Source organism: Heteronotia binoei, chromosome 8 (genome assembly GCF_032191835.1).
Source record: "Heteronotia binoei isolate CCM8104 ecotype False Entrance Well chromosome 8, APGP_CSIRO_Hbin_v1, whole genome shotgun sequence".
In the NCBI taxonomy this organism is placed as follows: Eukaryota; Metazoa; Chordata; class Lepidosauria; order Squamata; family Gekkonidae; genus Heteronotia; species Heteronotia binoei.
In genome coordinates this window covers 59,254,635-59,270,002 of record NC_083230.1, presented here as the reverse complement: position 1 = coordinate 59,270,002, position 15,368 = coordinate 59,254,635, and the positions used below count along the sequence as shown (strand labels likewise).

Sequence of the window (15,368 nt, the reverse complement as noted above, 5' to 3'; positions counted from 1 at the left end):
ACTAATATGTGTAAAATCAGGCCTTTTTCAAAGATAAATATGATTAAAATGGGGCCTGGTATGTTGATGGTGGTAATAAGCAGCCAAACACAAACCTGTATGCCCTATTCTAGTCAAAACTGAGATCTGAACCATGGCCATCAATTGGAACGAATTGCAAAAGTAATACGCAACAGTCACCTCTAGGTTGAACTACTGTAATGCCCTCTACATGGGGCTGCCCCTGTGCCGAACCCGGAAACTGCAGCTAGTGCAGAACACAGCGGCCAGGCTGTTATTGGGACTCCCTAGATGGGAGCACATACAGCCGGGGCTGCGGGAACTGCACTGGCTGCCAATAGTGTACCGGATTCGTTACAAGGTGCTGGTTATCATCTTTAAAGCCCTATATGGCCAAGGACCTGCTTACCTTAGGGACCGTCTCTCCCCATATATTCCCCAGAGGGTACTGCAATCTGTTTCTCAAAATCTATTGGTAATCCCCGGGCCAAGGGAGGCCAAACTGAAAGTCACCAGAGAAAGGGCCTTCTCGATTGTAGCCCCCCACTGGTGGAACCAATTGCCAGAGGAGGTGCAGGCCTTGTGGAGCCTTGACCAGTTCTGCAGGGCCTGCAAGACCACTCTTTTTCAACTGGCCTTTACTTAAGAAGGAATCTACTGTAGAAGGAATACCATTGCCACGGAAAAACTGTAAGATGCATACATCAAGATTTTAGCACCAAATTAACTTAGATGGTTTTAATGTATGATTTATAACATGTATGTTTGATGATTTATAATATGTATTGTTTTAATTGCTGAAGTTTTATGTTGTGAGTCGCCCTGAGCCTGCTTTGGCCAGGAGGGCTGGATATAAATTAAATATTATTATTATTAATACAGGTGCTATTAACAACATATCCCCCAGCATCTCATCTTAATAGGGCATTCAACTTAGCCTAACAATGAAACTTACCAGTTTGACACCTATTGCCCTGTGCCTGGAAGGTCTCACAGTCACATACTCCAGCCTCTGTGCAAATTGCTCCATTAAGGCATTCTAGAGAGCAAGAACCTACATAGCAAAAACAGGCAGCTGTTCAAGAATTGTTGTATTAAAACACTAATAAACACTAGATTCATTTTGACTAACTTTTAAAAAGCAGCTACCTTTCTTATGCAAAGCATTAGCCAAAATAATAAACCTTATTTCTTAAATTTATTCCCATGTTCCTCCTCCTCCCTATTGAAAGGCTTCAAAAGGAGCTGAAATCCTTTTGTTTTCACAACAGCTAAGAGCTACAAGGTTATCAGCTGCATTCTTCCTGCACTGAGTTGAAAACATACAGACATTAAATTCCTTTTCAAAACTGAAAGATTTCTTTCAGAAATAAAATATATAGGAAAAGACTAACACTTGCAAAAGCTAAAAGCAATTCTATCCAACTGTTTAATCTGTTACATATTATTTCCCCCCACCCTCTTCATGAGCTCAGAGTGGAATGCATGGATCTTTCCCTGTTTTATTCCCACAACAATTTTGTGAGGCAGATTAAGTTGAAAAATTTTGTTTGGCCTAAGGTCACTCAGAGAGTTTCATAGTACATGAAGGACTGGAATCTGCAGTTCCCCATTCTTAATCCAGTACTCTAACCATTATCCCACATTGATATGCTGGCTCAAACTGTACCTCAATTGTTACTTCATTGGGTGTCCTTAAACAAGTCATTATTCCCTCAGCATCACTCCCTATCAGTAATGCGTAGATAATATTGATAGCCTACATTGCTATATTGTAAATATTATTGAGATTATCTTGGAGACTTGAAATACACTATAAAAATTGTAAGTAACAGTATTAGTAAATACTGAAGACATGTATTTGAATTTAATGCTAGGAAGACATTTGCCTCCCAAATATTGACTGGTGGACCAAAAACAAGCTTTAAACAAAGTCTTTAAAATTTAAAATATCAATGAGGTTATAGAAGATGCAACCACTGATAGCTCTAGGACTCTAGCTAAACTACAGGAAATTTGGACCAGGGCTGCACATGCAAGAATGAATAAGATTTAACCCTTCAAACCCTGCTCAGTTTTACAAGTCAAAACAATGTTCCCAATGTTTTATCAACACTTGGAGGAAGAAAGTCAGGTGTTTGAAGGACATATCTTTTTTTTCCCTTTTAAAATTGGAATAAAGCACAGGGCACCTGATCTCTGTCAATAAAACCAAGCAGCGGTTGAAGGATTACGTACATCCTTTCTTCTCAGCCCAAATCCAATTCACAGTTGCATGCATTGGGTTGGATCCAGACTAAATTGGCAATTTCCATGCATTCCTCTTTTCTAATACAGACACACACACCCCATGTCATTCTTCAGGGTCCTCTGTCCCCCAAGAGTAACATTTAATGGAGATCAGTGGAGTGTGCAGGAGGGGGGAGGCAGGAAAGTTCCATTCTGCCACTGAAAAATTTAGTCTGCATTCAACTCACTTGCAATTTGCTCTGGTTTTTAGATCTCCTGGATGTTATAAGTGCTGTTATCCAATTCTTGAAATGTAATTTATTATTGATTCAGCCTTCAGGTTCAAGATCCTAATTTAAAGACTTGCTGGTATTAACTATATAAACAGGATAATATGCAACCAGTTACATGAAAAATCTGGATAATTTCATCAATATCTTTTAAAAGAGGAAACAAGAACATTTTAAAGTACTAACCTTCTGATGAATTTTGATCCTGAGAAAAGGATTCATTAACATGAGCCCCAGAAGAAACTTCTATAGTCTATCAGGGGAACAAAAGCAGAGTGTTTATGCCTCTCTAACAGTGAAATCCTGAGATTATAGGCTGGTGCTGAGGGGGAGGGGGCAACAAAGGGAGAGCTTCTAGGGTCCTGGCCCCACTGGTGGACCTTCTGATGGCACCTGGGGTTTTTGGCCACTGTGTGACACAGAGTGTTGGACAGGGTGGCCCATTGGCCTGATCCAACATGGCTTCTCTTATGTTCTTATGTTAGACAAGGGAATCCCAAGTCTCTTGATCATTTTAACACAGGACACATTACAGAAATTCCCTTTTATTCAGAATTCAGGAAAACAGCAATTACCAGAGCTGATCAATATTGAAAAGAAATGTACATATACATATATTACAATTTAAATTGTATTTTATACATGAAACACATATCTGGATTTATTTTCTTTCAAAAAGACCCTGATTAGGAATTAGAACACTTGAATTGGTCCATACATCTTGGAGCGTGGAATGATTTCAGATGCCAAATAATAATAGCACACATTTTTAATGAGGCAGGAAACCAAGCTCTCAATTCAGTTGAGGAGGATGCATTGTCTTGAGCTTCATTATCAATTGCAATTCAGCAGTCTCTTTCTAATATCCCTTTGAAGTTCTTTTGTAAGAGCACTGCTACTCTTAAGTCAGCAACTGAATGTTCTGGTTTCTAATGCCAGACATATGTCCATTTATTCTTTGAATCCTCCTGGACTGAATCCTCCTGGATGGAATTGAGACCTATGTTTCCTGTCTCATTACCAATGCTGATATCTCCACACCTACTCCTCCTCTGCATATCACACTCAAGCGTGCTATTGTCATTTACCTGCTATTGCCATTTGACACATGAAATCACCTTTATAAAGTTTGTATCTCTGGTACCTCTTAGCCTGGTCCATAAGAACATAAGAGAAGCCATGTTGGATCAGGCCAATGGCCCATCCAGTCCAACACTCTGTGTCTCACAGTGGCCAAAAAAACCCCAGGTGCCATCAGGAAGTTCACCTGTGAGGCCAGGATATTAGAAGCTCTCCCACTGTTGCCCCCACCAACCACCGAGAATACAGAGCAGCACTTGCCCCACACAGAGAGTTCCATCTATACCTTGTAGCTAATAGTCACTGGTGGACCTCTGCTCCATATGTTTATCCAATCCCCTCTTGAAGATGTCTATGCTTGTAGCTGCCACCACCTCCTGTGGCAGTGAATTCCGTGTGTTAATCACTCTTTGGGTGAAGAAGTACTTCCTTTTATCTGTTCTAACCTGACTGCTCAGCAATTTCATTGAGTGCCCATGAGTTCTTGTATTGTGAATAAGGGAGAAAAGTACTTCTTTATCTTCTCTATCCCATGCATAACCTTGTAAAGTTCTATCATATCTCCCTCAGTCGTCATTTCTCCAAGCTAAAGAGCTCCAAGTGCTTTAACTTTTCTTAATAGGGAAAATGTTCCAACCCTTTAATCATTCTAGTTGCCCTTTTCTGCACTTTTTTCCAGTGCTATATCTTTTTTTAAATGTGGTGACCAGTATTGTATACAGTATTCCAAATGAGGACGCACCATCAATTTATACAGTCCAATAAAGTGACATTTATCTCAGTTCTGTCCCTCATAACAAATGAGTTTGACACCTCTTGTTTATAATTTCTCAGGTTTGATACAGTCACCAAGTACAATGGATTGTATTTATGAGACAGGAAAATATGTTGCAGTTGGGAAAATTGTTGAAAGGTATACTGCCAGTGCAATTCTAAAACCCTTCTCCTAGAAGTAAGCCGCTCTAAGAAGACTTTAGTAGCATTGTGAGCAGACCTGATTAGGACTGCAGTGTTAATCTTAGGGTTTTTTAATTGTCTTGATGTTTATGGAATTTAATATTTCTGAAGTTACTACAACTTTCATTCTTACTACATTCAGAAAACAACTAGAATAATTTGCTTTTCCTGTTGAAGCACATATAAGACAAATTCCTTTATAAAGAAGACTTCCCTGTAGGAAATAAGATATGCCCCATGGCTAGGCAGTCACTGGAATTTCATGTACTTGCCTGGATTTCATGTTCTGCCTAGCTCAGGAAATTCACAACTATTGGTATACACTGAAACATGTGCATCTTAGTGAAGGCTATTTGATCTCTGATCCCTTTTCCTTTGGTGAGAAAAGGGAACCATACATTAAAACTACATAACAAAGGTAACGTCTGCTGCCTAACCTCCAGATATGTCAAGAGAAGTGAGGCACTAAACCAGGGGGAATAGTTTTCACAAGTTCAAATTCTATCCTGGGAACCTGTTGTAGAGCTCAGTCAAAACTGTCACAATAGGGTCACCATTTCAAAAACAGCTCATCTACTGTTTCATGGTTGTGGTATTTGCCAAGTACTAACAAAATTCCGAGCCTTTTTGTTTGCTGTCATGGAAAGAGATAATAGTGAAAGACCCCTTTTTCCACTTGATGTGCGTCACTTAGTTTGTTGGGGTGATTAATTCAAGAAGCAATTTGCAAAGAATGAATGAATGAATGAATGTAGGTTTGCATTTTGAGAGTTGCAGGAAAACAGGTAAGGAAAAGCTACTCCACCTCACCCCTGACTTGTGATTACCATTTCCATTCTGCTTTACAAAGGCTTCATTGTAAGGAAAGCAAACTCCCCTTGCAGACCGGTAGGTGTGGGTATGTGTTTCCTCCCCCCTTCTTTTTGAGGTATAACCTACCTTAGCTGCTAAGAGATCTCTTTTGTGACGAATTGCATTAAAGTCATTCCTGGAAGAAAATAAAAAGAATCTTGTACAATCAAAGGTTTGGAGGCAACCTAAATAGCCAGGATCCCAAGAGAGGGGCATTTTGCTCTGATTTCTCTCACTTTATCAAAGACACTTTTCTTGGATTAATTCTTTTTCATATTTGTTCCCCTTTTTCACATCTTTCTTTGATGAAATGAATGACAACCTAAATTCTTCATCTTGGATGTGAACTGAGAGATATTCCTATGGTTGGTGAAGTAAAACAGAATAAAGCACCTTATGATTAAGGTCAGATATTTAAAAAGGAATTTTTAAATTTCAAATGAAAATGAACGTTAAACTTCCTCACCCCAGTTCAGCTGGAAGTCATAAGCACATAGAACCAGGTTTCTGGACTTTTCTCCCTAAATAAATTGCAACTATGCCTGTAGTTCACCTCTGCCCATGCAGTTCCCCTGTAAACAGCAGGAGTTGCAAGGTGTAGTGCCCACTGAAGATGCTAATTATCACCCATCAGAGTTTGGGGTAGGGAGTGAAGGCTCCTTTTAAATCCCCATTTGACTGATCAGCACTGACCAAAGCTAGAAATGAAACCAGACTGCTGCATGAGTATAGGTTTGAGTTGGGCCCCTAAAAGGAAGTGAAATAAATTTCCTATTATGCAAGTATACTCTGTGGGGGATGCTCCTTGGACAAGGTGAACTAGTTGATTTAATGGGCCCTTCCCAATGTTGTTTTTGTGAAATTGTTGCTAAAATGTTGCAGTATGAAAATGTGCATTTGTTTCACAGAATAACGTAAGACAAGAAATCAACTGCACAAGTCATCACACTTTTCAAAGTATAAATTAACTGGGAGAGGCTGTGGCTGAGTGGTAGAGCATCTTCTTGGCAAGCAGATGTTCCCAGGTTCAGTCCCTGTTACCTCCAGTTTAAAGACTCAGACAGTAGATGATCGGAAAAACCTATGCCAGAGACCTAGAAAACCACTACCAGACAATACTGACTTGATAGACCAAAGGTCAGCTTCATATAAACTCCGTTAGACATTGATTTTTCTGTTTACATATGTCATGCTGAATAATATACTGTAGTTAAAATGCCATTTGTTTTATCTCCCACTATGACTTACCATCAAGTTTCAACACTTCCACAGTGGTGGTTCAGTGGTAAACATAACTTAGTTACCACTGAATGGAATGTTGGTGTTTGCAACAACATCCCATGGAAACTACTATTAAAGGACAGGATGGATGGTTTCAAGATTCAGAATAACTGTTACTACTTCCCCGAACAGAAATTGATGCCTAGATCAATTTTATCAAAAACAGCATTTCTTACCCATGCCAAAGACAAATGAGAATAATGACATTCGTAGCCCTTTCCCCATCTTGCTACATAAAAATTTGGCAAGATATTTATTTATTTATTAGATTTATATCCCATCCTCCCCACCAGGGCAGGCTCAGGGTGGCTCACAACCTATAAAATCACAATAACAATATAGCTAACAATTATATTTAAACAGGTTCAGGTCAGCCATTAATTAAAACAATCTAAAACGCTTTAAAACAATATGGTGCTAATATCAGGATATTAGCACCAGGATATTTTTTTTAAAAACAAAAAATCATCTTGCTTCTTTATGTGTACCAGTAAGTCCATTCCCCCCCCCAAAAAATGTTCTATTCAAACTGAAATAACTGCTACACATTGTATTTATTACACATGCTATAGCATCAGCTTAAAATATTACAGTTTTAAAACAGTTGTCTTTTGAATGCAGTTTTTGTTCCAATTCAATTCCAGCCACCAAATAGCATCTAAAAAACCCATGCTTTCAAACTGCATGAAAACATGCTGCATTTTGCATTGTATGCTCTTACAATTCAGGAGTTTTTTCATTTTAAAAAATACCTTTCAGTTTATTATTAATCCCCCCACAAAAAAATTGATAGCACGAAAGAAAGAAAGAAAGAAAGAAAGAAAGAAAGAAAGAAAGAAAGAAAGAAAGAAAGAAAGAAAGAAAGAAAGAAAGAAAGAAAGAAAGAAAGAAAGAAAGAAAGAAATGTCGGTTTCTTAAGATCATCTCCGCCCACCCTTAAAGCTTCCTGTACAACGCAGTAGTGTAACACACTTTGGTTATATGTACTATCATATATCTGCAAATTAAGAATACAGACTCACCGTGCAGTTCCTTTCAAAAGAGAGAATTCACAGATAGATCCTGTTAAATAAAAACAGGCAGAATAAATTTCAGTCACTTTATCCTTTTCTTTGGACTTCACCCAAAATACCAGCATATTTGCATGAACTTTGAAAGACAAGAATGAGTGGTACTCTTTGCAAAAAGACTAAACAAGAATTTCAGTGAAGACACATTCCAATTAAATATTTTTTCAGATAAAGATGGGAAAATATTTTTCTGCACATTTAGCTTTACTTACTTAGCAGAAGCCAGTCCTGTGAAAAGATGGAAGCTTTCAAATATAACAGGTCCATGCTCAAGACTCCCAGTACCAAACTCATTAAACTGTCCTGAGTAGCTGTTATTAGTATTACAGATGAAAATTTCAACAACAATCAAAATTATTCTATAGTCTGTTAAATATTAATGGTCATATTTAAAGCTCGGGGGGTTAGGTTAGGTTAGGTTAGGTTTGGATCCATGTATCAGAAAGAAAGACTAGAAAAAGTATTGTTTTTAAACCAAAATGTTGGTTTGGATAGCTTTTTTAAGTTGACAAAGAACACAATTTTTCTTTCCAACAATTTTTAAAGAGAGAAATAGTTTTAAAGGGAAGGAAAGGAACAAATGCAGTGCTGATGAATGCAGTACTTTAAAAATAAGTAACAATGGAAAAAAGCAAAATCTTACCTTCCAAGGAAAACAGCAGAAAATGAACATAAATTATGTTCCACGGTATCATGAAATTGACTTTTTTCACAATGTTCATTTCAGTCTAGCTTCCTAAAATGGAAAGTATCCAGAGTCTGTCCCTTAGCTATGATGGCATCTTAATAGTGAATGTTCTTCAAGAGTCCTTTGCAAATTTACTAGTTGAATTTTTTTTTTAAGGAAAAACAAGCGAAATGAAACTTTCTTGCCACCGTCAGGTTTGTTTGAGCTTTGGAAATGCTGCATGCAACGTTTTGGCTGGATTTCTCTCATTAGTAATGCATGGTAGCTCCTTACCTGAGTCCGTATTAGTTACACAAGAATACTCCTCTTTTGGACTGAATCAAACCTTTATAGTGCTTGGGGGACAGTGGCATAGAAAGAAATCTCTCTGTCCCATCATATTTGAGGGATCATTTTCCATTTATCTGCTTTGAAGCAAGGAGGGATTCAGATTTCCTGTCTTTTCTTTATTTTCTATGACAGCTGCAATTTAAAGTTCAAACATTCATCAACTTTAATAGCAAGGGTGTTAATGAATTTCAGGTAAGTTTCAAGTAACCCAAGGTTAACTTGGAGGATTTTTTAAAAAAAAAAATCTCATCAAAGGATTGCTTCAAATTATCGAGAAAATAGCACAGTGCATTTGCTGCTTAATTCTTTCCTATATTTGGGTCCCAGAGGAACTCAGAGTAGTTTAATGGGACTAGTAGCAGGAAACCAGCCAGAGTAGCAGTGGGACCCTTGGATGACCAAGGACTAAAGGGATTACTAAAGGATGATAAGGAAATGACAGAAAAACTGAATGCCTTTTTTGCCTCTGTGTTCACTGTTGAAGATGCTCACTCCAGAACCACCAATTGCAGGAAGGGTACTGAAAGACCTGAATGGGATTGAGGTGAGAAGAGAGGAGGTCCTATGACCAGTGTTCTCTCCAAACTTAGTTAGTGCGAGCTAACTCACATTTTTTTAACCTCCGGGTCACACATTTTTTGTCTTAGCTCAAGAAAAATGGCCCCAGAGCAAACTAATTTATGCAGTAGCTCACAACGTAGAATTTTTGCTCACAAGACTCCACAGTTTAGAGGGAGAATTATCTATGACTGATGGACAAATTAAAAACTGACAAATCACCAGGCCCAGATGGTATACATCCAAGAGTTCTGAAAGAACTCAAATGTGAACTTGTGGATCTTCTGACAAAAACATCCAGTCTATCACTAAAACCTGCCTCCATTCCTGAGGACTGGGGCTGGGGGGTTAGCTAATATAACCCTCATATTTTATAAAGGTTCCAAAGGAGGTTGGGGAAATTACAGTCTAATGTATATACTGGGTAAATTGACGAGATCCATTAATAAAGATAGAATTAGTAGACACATTGATGAACAAAATCTGAGAAAGAATCAGCATGGTTTCTGTAAGGGAAGATCTTGTATCACTACCTTTTTTGTAACACTACCTTCTGTGAAGTGAAGATAAGGGTGACTCAATAGATGTTGTTTACCTAGACTTTCAGGAAGCTTTTGATAAAGTTCCTCCTCAGAATCTCCTAAGTAAACTCAGTAGTCATGGGGTAAGAGGACAAATACTCATGTGGATTAAAAACTGATTGATCAACAGGAAACAGAATAAGTATAAATGAGCATTTTTCACAGTGGAAGGTGGTAAGCATTGGGGTACTGCAGGGCTTAGTACTAGGTCCAGTGCTTTTTAACTTGTCCATTAATGATTTGGAGTTGGGAGTAAGCAGTGAAGTGGCTAAGTTTGCAGATGACACTAGGTTGTTCAAGGAAACCAAAGAGGACTCTAAGGCACTCCAGAGGGATCTGTTGAGGCTAGATGAGTGGGCATCAATGTGGCAAATGAGATTCAACATAGACAAGTGCAAAGTAATGCACATTGAAACCAAAAATCCCAGCTATAAATACATCTTGATGGAGTCTGAACTGATGGTAACTGACCAGGAGAGAGATCTTGGAGTCATGATATATAACTCACTGAAAATGTTGACTCAGTGTGCAACTGCAATAAAAAAGCAAATACTCTGCTGGGGATTACTAGGAAGGGGATTGATAACAAATCAGCCAGTATCATAATGCCCCTGTATAAGTCTATGGTGCAGGTTCATTTGGAATACTGTGTACAGTTCTGGTCGCTTCTTAAAAAGTTCAGTTCTGGTCACTTCAAAAAAGATATTACAACATTGGGAAAAGTGCAGAAAAAGGCAACTAAAATTATTAAGGGGATGGAACACTTTCCCTTTGAAGAACGGTTAATGAAAAAAGGCTAGGGCTCTTTAGTTGGAGAAATGGCATCTGAGGGGTGACCAAGATAGATGGAACATTTATGCCTGGGGCAGTGATGCTCTGTATTCTTGGTGCCTAGGGGGAGGGCTTCTGGCCCCCAATGGTGGACCTCCTGCTGACACCTGGGTTTTGGCCACTGTGTGACACAGAGTGTTGAACTGGATGGGCCATTGGCATGATCCAACACAACTTCTCTTATATTCTTATGTTCCCTTGTTGTTATATGCTGTTTTACCCAGATATCAGCCAGAACCAAATTTGCTTAGCTTGAGAGAACAGAACTGCTTAGGCAGCATTTTCTGGGTCAGAAAGGTTCGGTAAGTCTCATCAAAATGCTAGAAAGGGATTCCAAACATTCAAATGTCTGGCAGAAGATGAATCTGGTAGTCACAGTCATCAGCAGCATGTGATACGGCAGTATCTTGCTATCACCAGATCCACTGCACTGAGCAGTGAACATTTCAGGGTGCAACATCACACAAAAGCATAGGCAACTAAATAGCATTAGGGATGTGTGAAAGCAGCTGCCACACCTCAACTGACATTTTATAAACTCCCACCTCTAGTCCTTTCTATTGCACAACCAAGCATTCTCCAGCATTGCATGAACTGTAACTTCTGTGGGATGCAGAAATTGGAGCAGCCTTGTTGTAATTGCATTGCTTTACTCAGATTTGGCTTTTGGGGTGGGAGGAAGGCCTAGGGAGATGATATTCATACATGGAAACTTCTTCACCCAAATGGTGATTAACACGTGGAATTCACTGCCACAGGAGGTGGCGGCTACAAGCATAGCTAGCTTCAAAAAGGGATTGGATAAACATATGGAGCAGAGGTCCATCACTGGCTATTAGCCACAGCATATTGTTAGAACTCTCTCTCTGGGGCAAGTGATGCTCTGTATTCTTGGTGCTTGAGAGGGACAACAGTATGAGAACTTCTAGTGCCCTGACCCCATTAATGGACCTCCTGATGGCACCTAGTTTTTTTGGCCACTGTGTGACAGAGTGTTGGACTGGATGTGCCATTGGCCTGATGCAACATGTCTTCTCTTATATTCTTATGAAGAAAGCAGCTGAGCATGAAACCAATAAGGAGCCAAAGAAACTGGGAGAAAAAATGTAGGTGTCTGAGGCTCACCTGTTGAACTGTTTGGCTGAGGTCTTTTTATCACATCCAGCCTGAATAATTCTGGAAAACTCACAATCCTGTATAATTGTTCTGTAATTTTGCTGTTCTAATAAAAGGTATGAAAAGTACAGCTTTTGAGTGCACTAGGATACCTGCCCAGGGTTTTGCATGTATGTGTGAAGTGTACATCTGAGTAACTTACCGATCATGATTGACAGCTATTTGTAATAGATGAGATTAAATGTATGGAGTTCTAGAGTCTGAAAATATTATCTTTAGATAATATACAGGTTAGGCAACTCATCTTTAGAATGCCCTTCCTCTTCAGGTGTCAAAGTACATTTCCTGATGGCATTTAGGTACTAGCTAAGACATTTACCCAAATTTTTAACTCAAGTTTTATCTCAACTTTCAGTTGTCTGCTTATATTACAGCTTACATGTCTTTTGTTTGATGTTATACAGCTGAGACCCTGTAGATTTTTGGCTATTGGTTTTATATTCACAAAACTTGCACTTGAACTGGAACATGCAGATCAGGTGTTCCAATGGGTGGGGATGGCACCCCTTGAATAACTATACACCATGACTAGAAACGCAAAATTTTCATAAATTCTGAAGCGACAGTGTGTTTCCATTTCAGAAAACCAGATTTTTTTGGGGGGGTGGGGATTGAAATAGATGCAATTCTTACTGTCATATCAAACCTAAACTATTATTGCTTTGCATCATGTAATATATATATAAAACTGCAGTATTAGACATATTTTTGAAAGTTATGCTTTTGTGTGAACAAAATTGCAACTTACCCAATACCTGGAAGAAAACTACACCTGGTGCACCCCATGTTGTCTTAGTACTTGTGCCTTAATTTTTGTTATCTGGCTAGAGGGCTTATTTCTCAATGAAACTTTCCATTTTCCTCCGAGGTGCTGGTGCAACTTCTGCCCTGCTTCTTTTTGATCCTCCTTCTCTTCCAAAAAGACAGGGCAGTAAACAACTTTTACTCAGTCACAGTGGTTTGAGGAAGAGATGAAAAGGTCACCCACAAGTCTGGTCAATAGAACAGAAGGTATACAACAGCTGAAAAGTAATGAGTCCTGCATGCTCCCCTTAAGATCAGGCATTGTTCTAAGTGCATCCTGGGTTTAAGGGTTATGTATATGTCTATAACATGGTCACCTTGTCTTTAAAACCATTTCACTCACCTGAAGAGAAAGTATTTGTTTTCAGCAGTCCCCAAAATTCCCATCAGAAAAACTGAAAAGGCCACAGGAACCTCCCCCCCAATTATTCAAAGCCTTCACATCTCTAATAATGAAAAATGCTATAAGCTATGGACTAATTTAACATTTCCTAGTTATTTAGAACAGTGGTCCCCAACCTTTTTGGCATTAGGGACCCATTTTGTGGAAGACAATTTTTTCACAGACCAGGGGGCAGGGGGGATGGTTTTGATATGGTACAATTATGCACTTTATTTCTATTAGTTTGGTGTGGTGGTTAAGTGTGCGGACTCTTATCTGGGAGAACTGGGTTTGATTCCCCACTCCTCCACTTGCAGCTGCTGGAATGGCCTTGGGTTAGCCACAGCTCTCACAGAGTTGTCCTTCAAAGGGCTGCTTCTCAGGAAAGCTCTCTCAGCCCCACCCACCTCACAGGGTGCCTGTTGTGGGGGAGGAAGATAAAGGAGATTGTGAGTTGCTCTGAGACTCGGAGTGGAGGGCAGGATATAAATACAATGTATTATTATTATTACAACTACTATATTGTGATATACAATAAAATAATTATACAACTCATGGCCTGGTCGCTAACAGGCCACGACCTGGTACTTGTCTACGGCTGGGGATTGGGGACCCCTATTTAGAATACTTATTGGAATAGCTAATTTTAATATTAGAGCCAATTTGCCTGAATGAAACTGGCCTTCCAGTACAGCCTTTAGGTCCAAGAAGGGAAACCAAACCACGTACTCATATTGTACACGTCTCTGTCACCTGTTAGGATTGAAAGACCTGTGCCAGTGTGATGCTTATTGAACTAGGATCCTGAGATCAAGCCTCAAATCCTTATCCTGCCCTGAAAGCATGCTGGGTGACTTTTGGCCAACCACACACTCACAAACTACTTTACAGGGTTGTTGTGAGGATAAAACAGATGTAAAAATGATACAAGCATGTTTGGGTTCCTACTGGGAATGGTGGGGGTATTATTAAGCGGCAGTTTGAATCCAGAAATGGGAGGCCTAACACACATAGCATTCTTGCATCACCCAAACTACATTAAACATTCCCACCCCATCCCTACAGCTGTCTTTTACGTATCCCCAAACAAGTTCCTGTAGTTTGGTCCTAACTGTAGCAATGTTATGTCAATAGTTTTCCCAACATCAGTCTCAACAGTGATTAAAACACACTTCTACAAACATTCATACTGAATTGTGGAAAGCAGGTTAACAGCAATAACCTCCTATTGTATGAATCACCCAAGTACTACTTTCATACTGAATACCTACTCATGCTTATTTGAAAGTCCCAGTCAAAAAGGCAGTTTTAAAGAAAACACGTACAAGACTGGGTTGTGTACCTTCAAACCCTATACTGTTGAAGATGGGGAGAAGGGAATAAAATACAATGCAGGGGGGGATGTTTTTGATTAAGCTATGAACAAAGCCAAATGTGATTATGTTCAAAAAAACTAAACCCACAGCTGTCTCTCAGTTCACATTGATAAAAAATAAACCATCACAAGCACATAACTACACCAACAGTTAATTGGGCTATACAGGTAGTAAACAAGAGTTCTGTTTCCAGCAGTAATGAATAGTTCTCATCACTGCCTGCAGTCTGGATCACTCATTTTGCTCCTCCAGTAGTTCATCTGCATATATGACATGGAAGGAGTTTTCACGAACAATTTGCATTACATTATACCTTGTGATCTGCTGTTGTTTATAGCATATAGTTTCTTACTCATATTGTTCTCCAATTCCTTTTAAAATAATTTCATAACTTGGTGTCTGCTACCTTTGGCACCCCATTTGGGTGGAAAGGCAGCACCTAAATGTTTTAAATTATTTTTAAAAATTCAAAAATTTTTGTTCATTGGTTGTCTTATGCTATCTGATAGCACTGCTTTATCCTGTAATCCACCTTCAATTTCAGTGAAAAAGGCAGACTATAAAAAAAATGTAAACACACACATGTAGTGGTACCAATTGCAATACTGAAGCCTGATCATGGTGTTGGAATACCATCCCATTATCTGGCCACTCATCAGGAATAAGGAGACAGACAACCACCACCTGTGTTCTGCTTCCACTGTGAGATTTTTAAGGAATGTAGGCTCATTCATTTCTATATAAACTAAGGAGAGCAGGAATTCAAATCTTAACAAAAAGAGATGTCTCATTCACAATAGAAGTAACCTAAAACCTGGACATTATCCTCTCAACTCAACCAGGCAAAACATGTAAAACTGCACACTTTCAAACCAACACAAGC

The 15,368-nt window shown here is 39.0% G+C and overlaps 1 protein-coding gene across 1 annotated transcript in view; it reads right to left on the bottom strand.

Annotated features, from left to right (window-relative positions):
• The window catches only part of OTOGL (otogelin like), a 205,828-nt gene extending 197,247 nt beyond the window's left edge, over window positions 1–8,581 (bottom strand). The window contains exons 1-5 of the mRNA XM_060245136.1: window positions 8,403–8,581; window positions 7,712–7,751; window positions 5,496–5,544; window positions 2,706–2,772; window positions 956–1,054 (exon numbers count right to left, since the gene is read on the bottom strand). Of these exons, the coding sequence (XP_060101119.1) occupies window positions 956–1,054; window positions 2,706–2,772; window positions 5,496–5,544; window positions 7,712–7,751; window positions 8,403–8,481 (334 nt within the window). The 5' untranslated portion in view covers window positions 8,482–8,581. The remainder of the gene's footprint in view (window positions 1–955; window positions 1,055–2,705; window positions 2,773–5,495; window positions 5,545–7,711; window positions 7,752–8,402) is intronic.
• Window positions 8,582–15,368: the final 6,787 nt, after the last annotated feature.